Genomic DNA, 14,752 nt, shown 5'->3' with positions numbered 1-14,752 from the left:
ACTTTCGTTCCAGAAGGACCCTTCTACTCGTCAACAAAAACAATAACCATACACATGTTCAAGGCATTTTCAGGTGTATGTGAATGAAGACATTGTGGTGTGTGGTCATCGTTCTTCCAAGCTTTTTAAGAAGATTGATATGTTGCATTTTTACTACAATTCCCATAGTATGAGTGCGCGCGCATGTATCCAGTCTTCAGTTCAGTAACGTGTGCTCGAATGCTGCTGTAGACGGTAGGCTGTACATGGTGGGCTGTAGTAGTAACGTGAGGATGGCAACATTCGTTGTTGCTGATCAAATCTATGAATCTATAAATGCATGTATGATCTTCATAACAAAGCATTGGAATTGATACAATGGAGTGGGAGACAGAGGACTTGGAATGTATCACGGTATAGTTTCACCAACGAAGAGCGCGGGCACGACGTTTCTACACTTGATTTAGCAAAGAGCTGTGCACCTCCTCCAGGAAATCTAATCGCCGCTATTCTGCAGTAAGATGCTCAATTTTATTTTGCGGATATATCCTCACTGGAGAAACATTTCTTCTACTCATTGAGCGGATATGAATGAGCGAGACATTGACCCTCTCTACAATAAGATGTATTCTTTCTGAGGACACTCGAAGGACGTGCTTTTTAAAAATGTCTATGAGGTTTCTTGAGCTCGCTTGCTCTCCTGATTTTTGATTGTGTTTTCATAAGTATGGCCACTTGACAGAAGCGCAGAATCGACTCGTTATCTATAAACACAATGGAAGTATTATTCAAACAATCAAGGCAAAGGTAGTTATTGTTTTAGAGAGATTTCTTGACGAAGTGACAGCTGATTAGAGCATGTAAGATTTAAAAAAAAAGACAACTTCTTTGACAAAGTAATTGTCTACCAGTCATGCTTGAGCAGATGAGATGAATACAAAAGGCATCATGTTTATTTTTCCTATGCCATTTTACCTGAATACAACAGACCTATTCTTACTCTGACAGCATTGCATCATCATCATCTTTCACAATCGAAAACAAGCACGAGACTCTTGCTTTCAAATTGGTCAGCTACCAGTGGATCAGATCCTATCTCTGGTTGGATTCTCTGTGTCGTGAAGGTGCGCTATTTTACAGATGCATCTCGGACTTGACGAGCCCGTGCGGGAATGCCAGTATAATCAGATCTGCACGCGCAACTCGTCGCCTATGGAGATCTCACACAAAAAGAAGAGGACTCCACGGAGGAAGTGGAAGATCTTTCCTGGACGTAATAAATTCTACTGTAATGGGAGAATTATGATGGCAAGACAGACAGGTGTCTTTTACCTTACATTGGTCCTCATCATGGTCACGAGCGGGCTATTCTTCGCTTTCGAGTAAGTGCAATATGAACAGTGTAACCTCCGTGCTGCCCTGTCCATCACAGGTGATGCTGCACGAGCGCAAATAGCGCGAGATGCGAGTTTCATGACTTTGATGTAGCCTAAATTACCAATGGTTGACTTGTCCTGGTTGTTACATTTTTATTTTGTGCTCAGCAGTTCTGATTACTTTGCCAAACTTCGGAGCAACACACATACACACATACACACTTACACACTGGGTCAGTGCCACCTGCCTGACTTGGAGGTTTTCTTCAATAGACATGCCCTATGGCCTGGACAATATCATGATTCTGCCACCCTTCTGGAAATGTGAGATTAACAGTTAGTCAATTCAATTTCAATAACGTTTCAATAAAACTACAAACTCCAATACACTTAGAATTTATACAATAACCAAACTTAGATATGGAAAATGCATTAATTGTATTATAAGTGAGTTGTAAACTTCCAATGCAACTTTTCACCAAATAAGTGCTCAGCAAACATGGATTTTTGTTGATTGCAAATGTATTGAAGTTGAAAGCATTATTTTAACACATCAACCAATGCAAATGGAACACATTACATTAATAATATGTACATACATTTCCAGTGTGGCACAATCCCTTCACTTTCACCTTTGCTTGCCCTCTACCTCCACCACACCCTTAATACGGCTGATGATCTTCGTTAGACAGAGTTTGTGCATTTTGACCAGAGTTAGTGTTGTCTAGACTGTTTTTTTTCCCTCACCCAGTGTGAGAGCCAAGCAGATGGAATGGAATTTACTCCACTCAACTGTCAATCTTTGGGAAAGCAGAGATGCAACGCAGACTCTAATGAGTCTTACTCTAGAGTCTTTATTGGCCAACAACATTATGTAATGGAATTAGTGTGCTCCATAATCGTGATAGTAATGATTAACTTGTGTTTGAGGTCAAGTGAGAGTCTCCCATGTATTCCACAGTTTGCTCGTATTTCCACGTATTTCATTTCGATTCCCAGAGTTCCGACACAACTGTTGAGGAACATCAACACAAGGTAGTCTTGTGATGGCCCTCTGCAGAGACAGGACAAACCATCCCTTTCAAATCAACAGACGTCATAGTCATCATTTGTGATGCTAACTCACAGGTTGTAAGATATGGAATGCAACAACACATGTCGGAATGTTTTCATAGGGACTTCTATGGTTCTGCAGGTTTGGGTATATTATGGCTATATTATGAATTCTGAAATGAACTTCAAGTGCACGGCCTGAAAACAATTAAATAGCAGACATACTGAACGCTGAAATACCACAGATGTACACCTCTTCCAAGTCACACAGCGGGTTGCTCATAGATGATTTTTAGAATTTGGAGGCATAAACTATGAATTTACTATCACATAACAAATCTATTTATTTTGACACACATTCTTATCTGAAAAGAGGAGAAAGGGATGACTGAGGTTTTCCAGTCTAGTCCACCCATCCCCCATCTTCTACTGCGGTCTTTCATTCCTCCCACATTCCATACCACAACTTCCAAAACATGGCACCCCAGTGTTCCCGTTTCCAAGGTAACAGTTTCCTCTTAAGCTCTTTGTGTCCTGTAGAACTGCTTGCATCTCCAAGGCAACAGGAGGAAAGTCGTCGATTGTCCTAGTTCGGTTTTGCTTCTTATTATGATTATTGTTAGTTGTATTTGACTCATGGATATGACCAAAAGCAAACTATCTGAAACCCCACCAAAGTTAATCCATTTTGTAGTACAGAATGCTTTGGGATGTATCTGGGAAACATTGTGCACAAATGGGCAAATGATATGTATCAGGAGGGACTGTACTGTGATTCACTCTGGGATCAACTTTTGGAGCATGTTTACTGAACTGTAATGAGACTTGCATGTCTCATTTTCTCTTTTGCTTTCCCTGTTCCTGCTGAAAACCATGCTGAAAACCATACATTGGAATGAGAAGGCCCATTACTGAATAATTTGTCTGTTTGAATAATTGGATATAGTACAACAGCCCAGTCTGACTAACTTGTTAAATAACTTAAGTCAACCTCATGATGACAAGGGTGACTATTGTATTTGTAGACTTTCATTCAGACATTCCTCATAACAGTTCCACTGTCAGACTCCTCCACACTCAGTATTTTGTGTCCCTACCCAACCTTTTACTCCAGTGTGAGTCTGAGTGCCAGCTCCTGTTGAGTAATGCCAACAATAACATTGGGCGATAACCACCTCAGACACAATGGAAGACATTTTTAAACAGAATTACTTGGAAATTTGCTGCTATTTCCAATCTCAGCATGACGATCTGATAAGATCTCCCAGGCTTGGACTAATTAGATTCCAGCATAGCAGACTTGCACAGCCAGAGTGGCAGCAATTACAGATCTCAGTCAAAACAGAGCATGTTAAGTGTGTAAAAGCTTGGTATTTCACTTCAAAATCAGGTTTTACACTTGCTAAAATGTTCTTGTAAATTCTAAATCTAATTTAGATAGGCTGCTTCAGAAACGTCTCTTATGATCAGAGCATGATTTAAGCCCATTGGAGAGGAACAGTACAGAATGAATATTTTAGGAATCCCCCCACCAGCCAAGAATAACAGGATCTTGCAAACCGTGGAACAGACCACAACATGTCTTCTCACTCAGTTGAAAATGATTGCAGACAGTTTCTGAGACCCTGACCAGAGTTAATGTTTAGTTTCACTGTATTTTAGTCAGCACCCAACAGCTATTCAGCATGCTGACGAATGCTAAGGAAAGCCAAGGTGTAGTAGAGTCACTGCAGACAGACCTAAGTCCAATCTCCAGGAGATTGCCATTGACAGTGGTTGGGTGTGGAAAGTGTATTGCTGGATGCACTGAATCCAGGGTCCCATATGAGAAGAATGAAGCCTCTGTTCATTTGAAGACATACAATATTGTGTAGATAACCGTGAGTTCATATCTTTCATTTCTCTGCTTTGTTACGGATGCCAGTCGTGTAAGATTCTGGGAAAATGTTCTATTTTCAGGACAGTAGATTTGAGTGTGTAGAATTCATAGAAAGGGGAGCTTAGTGGCGGAGCCCACTAATGTGCATACCTTGCATAATCGCAAGGTTCCTGGTTCGATTCCGACCCTCGACATGTCTTGCATGTCATCCCTCCTCTCTCTCCCATCCTTCCTGTCAATCTCTACTGTGTCTATCCCAATAAAGCAGGAAATGCCCTAAAAAAAAAAAGAATTGTCATAGAAAGAACAAATGCATTTTCACTCTTCGGGGTGAGGCAATATGGAAAGACCCAACTAAGAACTGTTAATGTCATCCATATCCTAAAGCTTTTTTTCTTCTCTTGCAGCTGCCCGTTCCTGGCGTCTAATCTGACCCCAGCCATTCCAGTCATAGGGGGGGTGCTATTCTTCTTTGTGTTGGGGATGCTTTTCAGGGCGAGCTTCAGTGACCCAGGTGTCCTGCCCCGTGCCACACCTGACGAGGCTGCAGACCTGGAGAGACAGATAGGTAACTATGAAAATCTAACAGTTCATTTGACACTCTGCTCTCTGCAGCAGCTTATCCTTATTTGTGTTTAGCTGATGTCAGAGATGCGTATCTTGATTGTTATCAATATGTATTTCACCTGACCACAATCAAACAGTCAATCGAGCTAAGCCTCTTTCTAAATGCTCTTTGTGTTTGTGAGATGATAAGGTATTTAGTGTTAATGATTGGAAATGACGTCAGCCAGGGCTGGTTTACACTGACCACAAGGGCATGTTGTTCAGACAGACTGATGAAGGGGCGCTTTGAGAGTTTAATTTAGTCAAGGTCTTTAGGCTGAATCATTAGAGCTTTCATTGAATGTGCACCAAGATGAATCAGTGATGTTCAATGAGAGGGGTTTGCTATAGAACAATCTGGATGTATTTTGGGAACCATATTTTTCCCTGTGAATACAGCAATCCAGACCTTTGGTGGTAACTGTTCTGTCAATCACAAGAGAGCTTGAAAACTTGAGGGAATGACCAAATTTGGTAATGGCTCTGTGTATCGTTCTCCAGCTTTCTTTGCAGGAGAGAAGACCTATCTTGTTTCACCACCTCAACTGTGTATACTGCTTGTGAGGAAGGATGGAAAGAATGTACTGTTATTTTTACCTACTTTTGTTGTTTACTGTCTGCGCTCATTCAATATTCACTGATGCAGATCTTGAAATAACATCCGCACATCCTGTCTTAGAGTTAGGATGGACAGTGCTGTATAACTCTACAGACTGGGAAATAGGTGCTTATTGTCCTCAAAATCATATCTACTGTACCAACATGATTTTGATGATTTTTACATCTAGACTGTAAACTACTTTATTTGCCCTCCCTTGTCTTTCTCTCTCCGTCTATTCTTCAGTCTGCCTGACAGTCTAGCTTTCCATCTCCACAGTATGTTCTACATTTTTATGCTGTTTTTTTTTGCTTTTTTTTTGCTTCACACAAATAACTTGAAGTCAAAGGAAACCTTCTGTCTGGTTTCGGCAGTGTCTTTCTCCTTCTATGGTCCTCTGTGGCTCAGTTGGTAGAGCATAGCGCTAACAACGCTTAGATTGTTGGACCGCTTCCCGCTGGGGCCATATATAAAAATGTATGCACTCACTGCATTGTAAGTCACTTTGGATAAAAGCGTCAGCTAAATGGCATATATTATATTCTATATATTTATCTCCTCCTGCACAGTATACATTGTGAATCCTCTGTGTATATGATTGGCATATACAGTTAAAGGAAGTGATCTCCGTCCCTTGCCACGTATACATAATGAATGTTGGTTGGTTCTATACTGTCAATGTTTTTTTTCCATATGCACAAACTCTGGTTAATTATTTAAATCCAGTTCCACAGATGTTTACCAAATTGATGTTCCTTGACACTTGGTTTAGCTCCCATTTTGATTCAAAATCATTTTACAGTGTAATTTGGCTTTTATTAACTCAGATTGTTAACTTTTTATACTGAGTTTGAATTAAACGATAAACTTGTGATTGCACTATGAAATGTTCACAAGCAATGACACACTGTATAAAGACAGCAATGCTGATTCCAGGCGAAGCATAGGGTGAGAGATCAGAAGACAGGGGCACCACATTGGCCCCTCTCAGGCCCCACTAAGATAAATAAATCACTTTGTCTCAGTCAATGAGGTGTGGCCCACCCCACCGTCTCCAATCTGGGGGAGAAGGGAGTTTATGTGTGTGTGTGTGTGTGTGGGTGTGTGGGTGTGTGGGTGTGTGTGTGTGTGTGTGTGTCGGTCTCTGTCTCTGTCTCTGTCTCTGTCTCTGTCTCTGTCTCTGTCTCTGGGTAAAGTGCTGGGTCCTGCTGAGGCAGATGAATAATGTAATGCCAAGTAAACACAGTGCCACTGTGCCCCTGGGGCCTCGCCGCTGTAAATTGCTTCAGTGAGGAAGCCAGGAAAATGTGCTGACTGGGATATATCATGCTCAGAAGCCTGTGTACTGTGGTAGTGTTATGGCATGACTTCTTTTGTTTTGTTTTCATCATATGAAATAGGGAAATACAGAGCCAGTCAAACTCCTTTTGACTTGAGATGCATTCTGTCCCATAAGCACTGTTCCAACAATAGGACCATTTAGGGAAACAAATTATGTGTGTACCTGCGTCGTGAACTAAAAAGCTCACTTTTTGTTGTCTGGTCCCTAGATGCAGCTAACGGCCCCAGTGGTCCAGGGTACAGGCCTCCCCCGAGGACCAGGGAGGTGGTCATTAACGGGCAGACGGTGAAGCTCAAATACTGCTTCACCTGCAAGATCTTCAGACCTCCACGAGCCTCTCACTGCAGCCTGTGTGACAACTGTGTTGGTGAGTGGACCTTTATGCACGCAGGGAATAGGAGGAGCTGACTGTTCCATATGTATGACTGAACCTAACCTCTCTCTCTCTCTCCTGATTTATCACCCTCACCCCCCTCTCTCTCTTCACTCTCCTCTCCCTCCCTTTTTCCATGTCTCTCTCTCTGCAGAGCGTTTTGACCACCATTGTCCCTGGGTGGGGAACTGTGTGGGCAAGAGGAACTACCGCTTCTTCTACCTGTTCATCCTCTCCCTGTCCTTCCTCACAGTCTTCATCTTCGCCTTCGTCATCACACACGTCATCCTGAGTAAGTAACACGGTCAGAGCCTCACACATTTCCAAGAAGTGTTGCCCTGAGACACACAGTGTTTTTCCTCAATGAATGCCCCCATACACATCAGATGACTGGAAAATACAGCACTTAAATACAGACCAATTTTTGAGGAATACATAGATGATCAAATGCACAATGGTGTTTTCAATAATTGTACCTATCCCTCTCTACTGTACCTTTGACTCCCTATTTTCTTAGCCACAAGACAGTACGCACTAGTTGTTGATCCAATGGGCTTCCCACATTGTTAAAACCTGGTTTGAACCAGTTTACAGGGGTATTTAACACACTCTGCACAGTCAGTATTTACAGATAAACAAAGGCCATGCTTTAGCCTGAGCACTGAACAGCACCTCCTTTGGGCACTTCATCTCTGTAATGGATGAGATGGAGCTCTCCGATCGATCAGCCTTCCCTTAGCCCCCCCCCCACCCCCCGCCCTTTCTCAGAGTGCTGCCCTGAACCCGAGTGGTGGCAGCGGAGCCTGTCAGTGAAGCTGCTGACGCGGTTCTTTCTGGAGGAGATATGGAGCTGTGTTTGTGGCCTCTCTACTGTAGCTCCATCACAGATCAGTCAGGCCCAGCAGGCCCAGCAGGCAGGGGGGCGCAGAGCCCAGCCCAGCCCCAGCCCAGGCACCAGCCCAGGCACCAGCCCAGCCCAGCCCCAGCCCAGGCACCAGCCCAGGCACCAGCCCAGGCACCAGCTCACACATGGCCAGGCCTCAGTTACCTGGTTGTTACTAAACCAGTACTCAAGATGGCTTTTCTGGACGATTACAACAGCCGATAATGAGCGGATTAACGCGTTTGCATGCGTGATCAGCAGCAGGGCCGATTGAATACAGTGACAGTGGCGGTCTCAGTGGGGAGCTTTTGATTGTGGTTACTTTGTTTTCAGTGTGTCCAGTGTGCAGAGGTGGAGGAGATAAGGCTTTAGAAGCACAAACTGTCAATCATTCACTGCTGCTACGCTGTATAGGGCCTTTTGATCAAGTGAGTAAATAGTTCCTGTTGGATTACTCATCTGATCCCACTTATTGATCCCCTACCATTTAGGCCCATAAACCTAATGTTCCCATCATTTACCATTCTTTGGGGAGGCTTTCAGTGGGTTGCTGCTGTATGGGCAGAGCAGTGAGCTGTTTGCTGGAGGTCCCCTTTGGTGTTTTCTTCTCTCTTAGATCTCGATTAAAAGTTCTTAGGAGGACTAGCTGTTGGCCGATGGTGTTTTTCAGACATCAGACATGCAGGAGTTCATTGCCTCGGTCACAGCTATCCCATATCACCCTGAGAACAGACAACATCTTGTCTGATGTTGTTGCTGTGAGCTATAAAAAGAAGCAGCCGCTATATTCCGTGACTCTAATTCAGTGTGCGGTAAATGATGCTGTTTACCGAGTGGCTCATCACTGTGTTTTTGTGGTCCTTTGGTGTTTTTTTGTTGTTGTTTTTTTATAAAACAAATGCCTGTTTTTGCAGGATCCAATCGGACAGGCTTCCTCAGCGCACTCAAAGACAGCCCTGCCAGATATCCTTTCTAAGAATCCAACTATCTCTGTCTTTCTGCCTGTCTGTCTGTCTTTATGTCTGTGTTGAGTTCTTTTTATCTATTTTTATATATATATATATATATATATTTCCTCATCAGCTCAATATTGATATGGCCCAAAATATAATTACTTTGTGTATACAAACCTCATAGATATCCTAGTGGTGAGCTCAGATTTACTTTGTGGAATAGTCTCAAAGTGATGAGTTTTGTGTCAAAATAATTATATTTTGGGAACATGGGTCAATGACAGGTTTGTAATATTTGTAATATTCCGCGTTAAAGCAGAACACAGTATGCCCTCTGTTGATATACAGATAAGATTGCCCTTATCTCTTTATGTGTATCTAGCTTTGGGTCACCTCTCCTGGGGTATAAGCCAAAAGGTGATCACACACACACCCCAGAAGCTCAGAAAATATGATTATATCGTGTGGAAATTCTCTACTGTGAGAACAATCTTTTGGTTTAGTATGAAAAGCAAGCTAGAGGGAATATCGCTTCAATCTGAAATAATTTCATTTCCATTAGGGAGCAGATGCATTGCCTCCAGCCGCCCTGCTGCTTTCTGAGAATCATGCACTTGCTACACGTCATTTGGGCCTTGATCACGTGCACAGGCAATCCCCCCCCCCAGAGGCATGGACGTGCCTTTTTCCTCTGTGTATGTGTTTATTCAATGTGTGTTACTTATATTCTGTGCCTTTTACTCGCAAACATGTGCGTGTGTTTCCACACACTGGGAGTGGTGTTTGTATCCATTGCCTGTGACATTATAGAGGACACAGTTATTTCACATACCGCATGTAGAGTGCGTTGTCGAGTAAATCAATAACCGTGACGCAAACTTCTGTTGGTCGATACGTCCTACTGGGCACTACCAAGGTCAAATGAGTGCACAGCCACATGAGATGATGTGTGCGTGCGTGCGTGTGCGTGCACGTGTGGTGGGTGCTGCGTAGCCATGTGAGTCCATGCTCCTCTTTCCCTTGACTGTGTGACTCACTGTTCTGGAGGTGGTGGTGTGTTTCTTCTCCGTGTGGTCCATCGTCGGCCTGTCCGGCTTCCACACCTACCTGATCAGCTCCAATCAGACCACCAACGAGGACGTGAGTACCCGCGTCCCCCCGTCCCCCCCCCCAACACACCGCTCTCATCCCCACTTTCTTTCACTCTGTCCCTGGCTATGAATGAGTGATGATATAATGAGTTTCTGTTGTGCATTTAAGGATCATTTCAAGGTTGGGGCTTCCTGTAATAACTTGATTTCGATTTTTTTTTTCACTCACACTGATGAATTGGAACACTCATCCTCTCACACATCCTCTCTCATCCATCATGTCTGTCTCTGTTGCTGATTGCTGGTTGGTTGGGTTGCAGATTAAGGGGTCGTGGTCGACCAAACGGGGGAAGGACAATTACAACCCCTACAGCTATGGAAACATCCTCACCAACTGCTGCGCTGCTCTGTGTGGCCCTCTACCACCCAGGTGAGTGCAGGCCAAGCTAACAAGCAAGGGCCCCACTTAGGGGACTCACTACTGTCGCGGCGAAGGGGTTTAAGAGCTTCAGCTCCACCTCTCTCTCTGTCATTCCCCCCCCCCCTCCACCCGCTCTTTCTCCCCCTCCCCTCCCCTCGAGATCTCCCTTTCTGCATTAGTCAGCAGCACCCACAGAATGAGCTCCCTTATGTGAATCAAACTGCTACTGTGTTTAATGAGAAGCGTTTTCAATCAAGATATTAATCAGGGCGAGCAGGAATAATTACACACGCACTTGGGTTTTTGTCCTCTTTCTAGGGGGCTGAAATTGCCTTGTCTTCCACATTGAGATGAGCTCAGCAGATTGTTAGCGTTCCCTCCGTATGGTTGGTGATTATGCCTAATGCAAATGGCCTGACTGGAGGAGATATGCCATTCAGTTGTTTGCTCCTACTAGGGACACCCATACCACAATGCCCTCAGAGGGAATATGGGACTAGTTTGTGGTGATTCTAGTGGAGCAACAATTAGGCTATCATTGACTCATTAGCTAGCCTGTTTCATGAATCCTTTCCAGATGGCTTGAGAACAGTTGAATTATGAGTAAGGTTTCTTCAGTACAGTAGGTACATGGGCTAGATCCTCCTGGAATGTCACACCTCATTAACAGATTTCTGGGAATGTGTTCTGGAATGTTCCGTAGACAGGTGGCTGCCATCTGCTCTGTGTGTGGGCATGCAAAGAGGGATGGATGGGACCTGGAGACTTACAGCACACACACACACACACACACACACACACACACACACACACACTGTAAAGTCTGGCAGTATCACCACCTCTTTCCTCCCTGTCATCCTCTTCCCAGTCTTATTGACAGCAGAGGCTTCATCGAGCCGGACACACCCCAGCCTGCCTCACACTCCAATGGGACCAGCATGCACGCCTCTACCCAGCTTCACACTCATATGGTAGGTGTGTGTCTGTGTGTCTGTGTGTGTGTCTGTGTGTCTGTGTGTGTGTGTGTGTGTCTGTGTGTGTGTGTGTACCAATAGAGAGCTGCAGTCTTTCTTTATCCATGTCATTATGGGGCTCTTAAACTCTCTCTCTGCCAATGGTTGCAGTAGACTCAACACTGATCCTGACAGCAGTATTTAATAGTGTATGAACACGGCTCATGTGTTTGTATTCATTGATTCATCGGGGGTGTTGTCACTCCTCGGTTAACTAAAACAGATGCGATGGATGATGAGGCAATCCCATCACACAGCCATGTTTAAATCATTGGGGAGCTGCTAAATACTGATGCATATTCCCCCTGCCGTTTGTGGCTTTTTCACTGCAGTGATTTCACATCTCAAGCAGAATAATCATTGCCTATTGTCTGCACTAGCGGTGAGAGCAAGTCACGTCGGCTATGTGCCCGATGCCCACGCAAAGATTATGAAAATGAAATGTATATTCGTATGGAATGAATATTCCTTTGATCTCTTTTAGTCTTGAAGTATTGAATAGTCACATACAGTAGCTGTTCCTATTGTCGTAAATGTGAAGAGGGACTCATGCATGTTCATGATTCCGTATTCATGGCAGGTTTTATATGAACACTCTCTTTATTGTGGTCACTAACTTAATCTTTTTCTTTTTTCCTTTTTCTTCTCTATCACTTTTTTTCTGTTAACCTTTTTGTATGTATTTTTTTTTGTTTCTCCATCATGTCTCTTTATTGCACCCTTACTCCCTTTGTCTCTTTCTCCTTTTCCCCTCCTCCCCTCATCTATCTCTCCCTTTACTTTCCCTGTCTCCTCAGTGTGCCCAAGATCAGTGCATTCAGAGCACTAAATTCGTTTTGCAGGCTGCTGCCACGCCCCTGCTCCACAGTGAGACAGTCATGCTGAGTGGAGGAGCCCCTCTACCTGGAAAGAGCTCCCTGGGGGGTCCCTGTGTCTCCCTGGCCCACAGCCAACCCTCCCTTCCCTCCTCCATCCCCAACCTGAGCTGTGCAGGGGACATGCTGACCCTGAGGGACTCAGACACACACTGCCACCACCACCACTTTGTCAGCCCAGGGGAGACACCCTCGCCCCCAGGCCCGCTGCCCTGCGCCGCCCACATGAGCCACGGCCACCCTTCCCAGCTCTACAACCCTGCCAGCCAGGACTCCCTGCACGAGGACTCAGTCAGGGGCCTGGTCAAACTCAGCTCTGTCTGAGCCCCTCCTGCCACCACTCTGGGCCAGCCACTCAGACCTTCCTCCCTCCCCTCACACTGCCGGCTCAGGACCAAAGCCATACTTCCTGTTACCCCAAACACCTCCACTACCCGGATTCTTGCCACCTGTTAAGATAAGCTATTCTAGTGCCAAACTGACTCTCAGAGTCTTTACTACAGCACTTGACCAGGACCAAAGTCACGCTTCCAACTACCACCACAATAGCATAGCCAACTAGGCCTCTTTCAGGCCTGGATGTGTCAGCCTTTTGCCAAAAGCCCATGGACTCTGATCTCCAACATTATTAAGGACCTTTAACTATGTACCTGGACCTGCGCTGCGTAATTGTCTGCCAAACTCCCATACTGAGGTTTTTATTGTGCCGTTTGATTTGCTGACATTAAAAGACAAATCGGGACATTTTTCTGGTTTCCCAGGGCACTTAATTAGCTGGAAAGACATGAATCAGAGCTGCAGAACTTGTTTATAGTTTGCGTGTCATGTGTCCTAAGTCTGGTGATACTCCTTTGTAGTCATGGACACAGCCAACTGGTGTTGGCTCTGAAGACAAACGATGTCACTTCCTCTCTGGGGTTCTGTTGATGCTGTCATGGTGACCAGTCGTGTTCATCAGTCAGTTCCAGTGTGATGCTGCATTACATTTAGTTCAAATGTGATGCCAAAACATACAGTAATGTGATTGTGCCAAGAAATTCTCATTGACTTCCAGCTGTTACATGAATGCCTGTGGATATTAATAAATTCACAACTTTTTATGTGTTGTGCATTTCATTAATTCATTAGAAGACGAGGCATCAATGTATTCGTTAATCATCATTATTATGTCCTATTGAAAGTTTGATACTCTGAATTCCTGAAAGCAAGCTGACAGGCAATAAATGGCCTTGTTTACTGCGTATATATATAGGTTTGCTTTGCTTAGCTGTCTGTGAAGGATAGGTTTCTGACTGGTGAGGTGATTCTAATGTCTACATAAGTTTTTCAGTGCTCTCTAGTGGATACAAAGAAGGCTGAGATTAATTTGCCTCTTGTGGTTCAGCTTTTCAAAGAGAAGAATACAAAATGCCCAGAAAGTGATCCATAACTGTAATTTATTATTGAATATTATCATATAAAGAATATTTTTCAAGATACATACATACATTATATTGTAATGCTTGGGACCTATTGCTTAATGTTGTTCTTGGTTTATGATATTAATATATTTGAGAATCAAACACCACTTTGGAGGCATAAGGAAGGTCAACACAGATGGCAGATGCACAAAATCTGGTAAATGTAGAAACTTGCATAGGAAAGTGGATGAATATCCAACGGTTTGTTCGAGGGATAGCTCAGTCTAAGTACCTGATCCATGCTATAGTAATGAATGTGTAATGCATATGACCCAATCCTTGATCTAATACATATGTTATTTTGTTTGAGTTTTGTTCAACCACAGTTTTATCCTATACGCGATACGTATTTTTGGTCAGTTAGCAAGGGTAAACGAGAGTGCCACTCATAGATCAAAATCTACACATAAATACATACAAACTAATGAATGTACTAAATTGTACATTAGATATGTGCATAGCATTAGCCCCAGACTGCTGTTAGATTGAAGGTAGTAGTGCAATAGCTTTGAGCTGTATTATAATAATTACACAAAGCCTTCAGTCACATTTGATGCCTTGATGGTGGTGAACTACACTGATTGAGTCAGTATAGAGTAAGTTTGTTAATAGGTAAACTTAAAAATTACAGCAGTAAAAATGAACAGGTACAGCACACACTTAAAAAAACAATGATGAATGTACTGCTATTCTGAACCCTTCATATGAACAGATATGGCCAACTCACACAAAAATAGTTTTTACAAAACTAAACACAATCTGCATCTGATAATGTTAGCCTGAGTTGCCTCATAAATGAGTCATTTCGATCAATGTACCTGTCCTGCTTAGAACTTTAGCTCTACTCGAC

At 43.6% G+C, this 14,752-nt stretch overlaps 1 protein-coding gene across 2 annotated transcripts; it reads left to right on the top strand.

The window, feature by feature from the left end:
- Positions 1–265: 265 nt before the first annotated feature.
- Positions 266–14,643, top strand: zdhhc14 (zDHHC palmitoyltransferase 14). 2 transcript variants are annotated; one of them, XM_083688924.1, is made up of 9 exons: positions 266–1,361; positions 4,695–4,855; positions 7,042–7,200; positions 7,361–7,498; positions 9,004–9,052; positions 10,080–10,182; positions 10,454–10,563; positions 11,423–11,525; positions 12,410–14,643. In XM_083688924.1, exons 1-9 carry the CDS (start codon positions 1,120–1,122, stop codon positions 12,764–12,766), a joined length of 1,422 nt encoding a protein of 473 aa, XP_083545050.1. In that variant the 5' UTR covers positions 266–1,119; the 3' UTR covers positions 12,767–14,643. The 2 variants fall into 2 exon arrangements, with proteins under 2 accessions (XP_083545050.1, XP_083545049.1); XM_083688923.1 differs by having other exon boundaries at positions 12,365–14,643.
- Positions 14,644–14,752: the final 109 nt, after the last annotated feature.

This window comes from Argentina silus, assembly GCF_951799395.1.
Source record: "Argentina silus genome assembly, chromosome: 17".
In the NCBI taxonomy this organism is placed as follows: domain Eukaryota; kingdom Metazoa; phylum Chordata; class Actinopteri; order Argentiniformes; family Argentinidae; genus Argentina; species Argentina silus.
This window is presented reverse-complemented; position numbering and strand designations above follow the sequence as displayed.

Bases quoted from the DNA above. Each gene is read 5' to 3' on its own strand.
- zdhhc14 (XM_083688923.1), top strand. From the start codon at position 1,120: ATGCATCTCGGACTTGACGAGCCCGTGCGGGAATGCCAGTATAATCAG. The intron at 4,856-7,041 runs GTAACTATGAAA...TCTGGTCCCTAG, and splicing joins AGACCTGGAGAGACAGATAG to ATGCAGCTAACGGCCCCAGT. The intron at 7,499-9,003 runs GTAAGTAACACG...CTGTTTTTGCAG, and splicing joins CATCACACACGTCATCCTGA to GATCCAATCGGACAGGCTTC.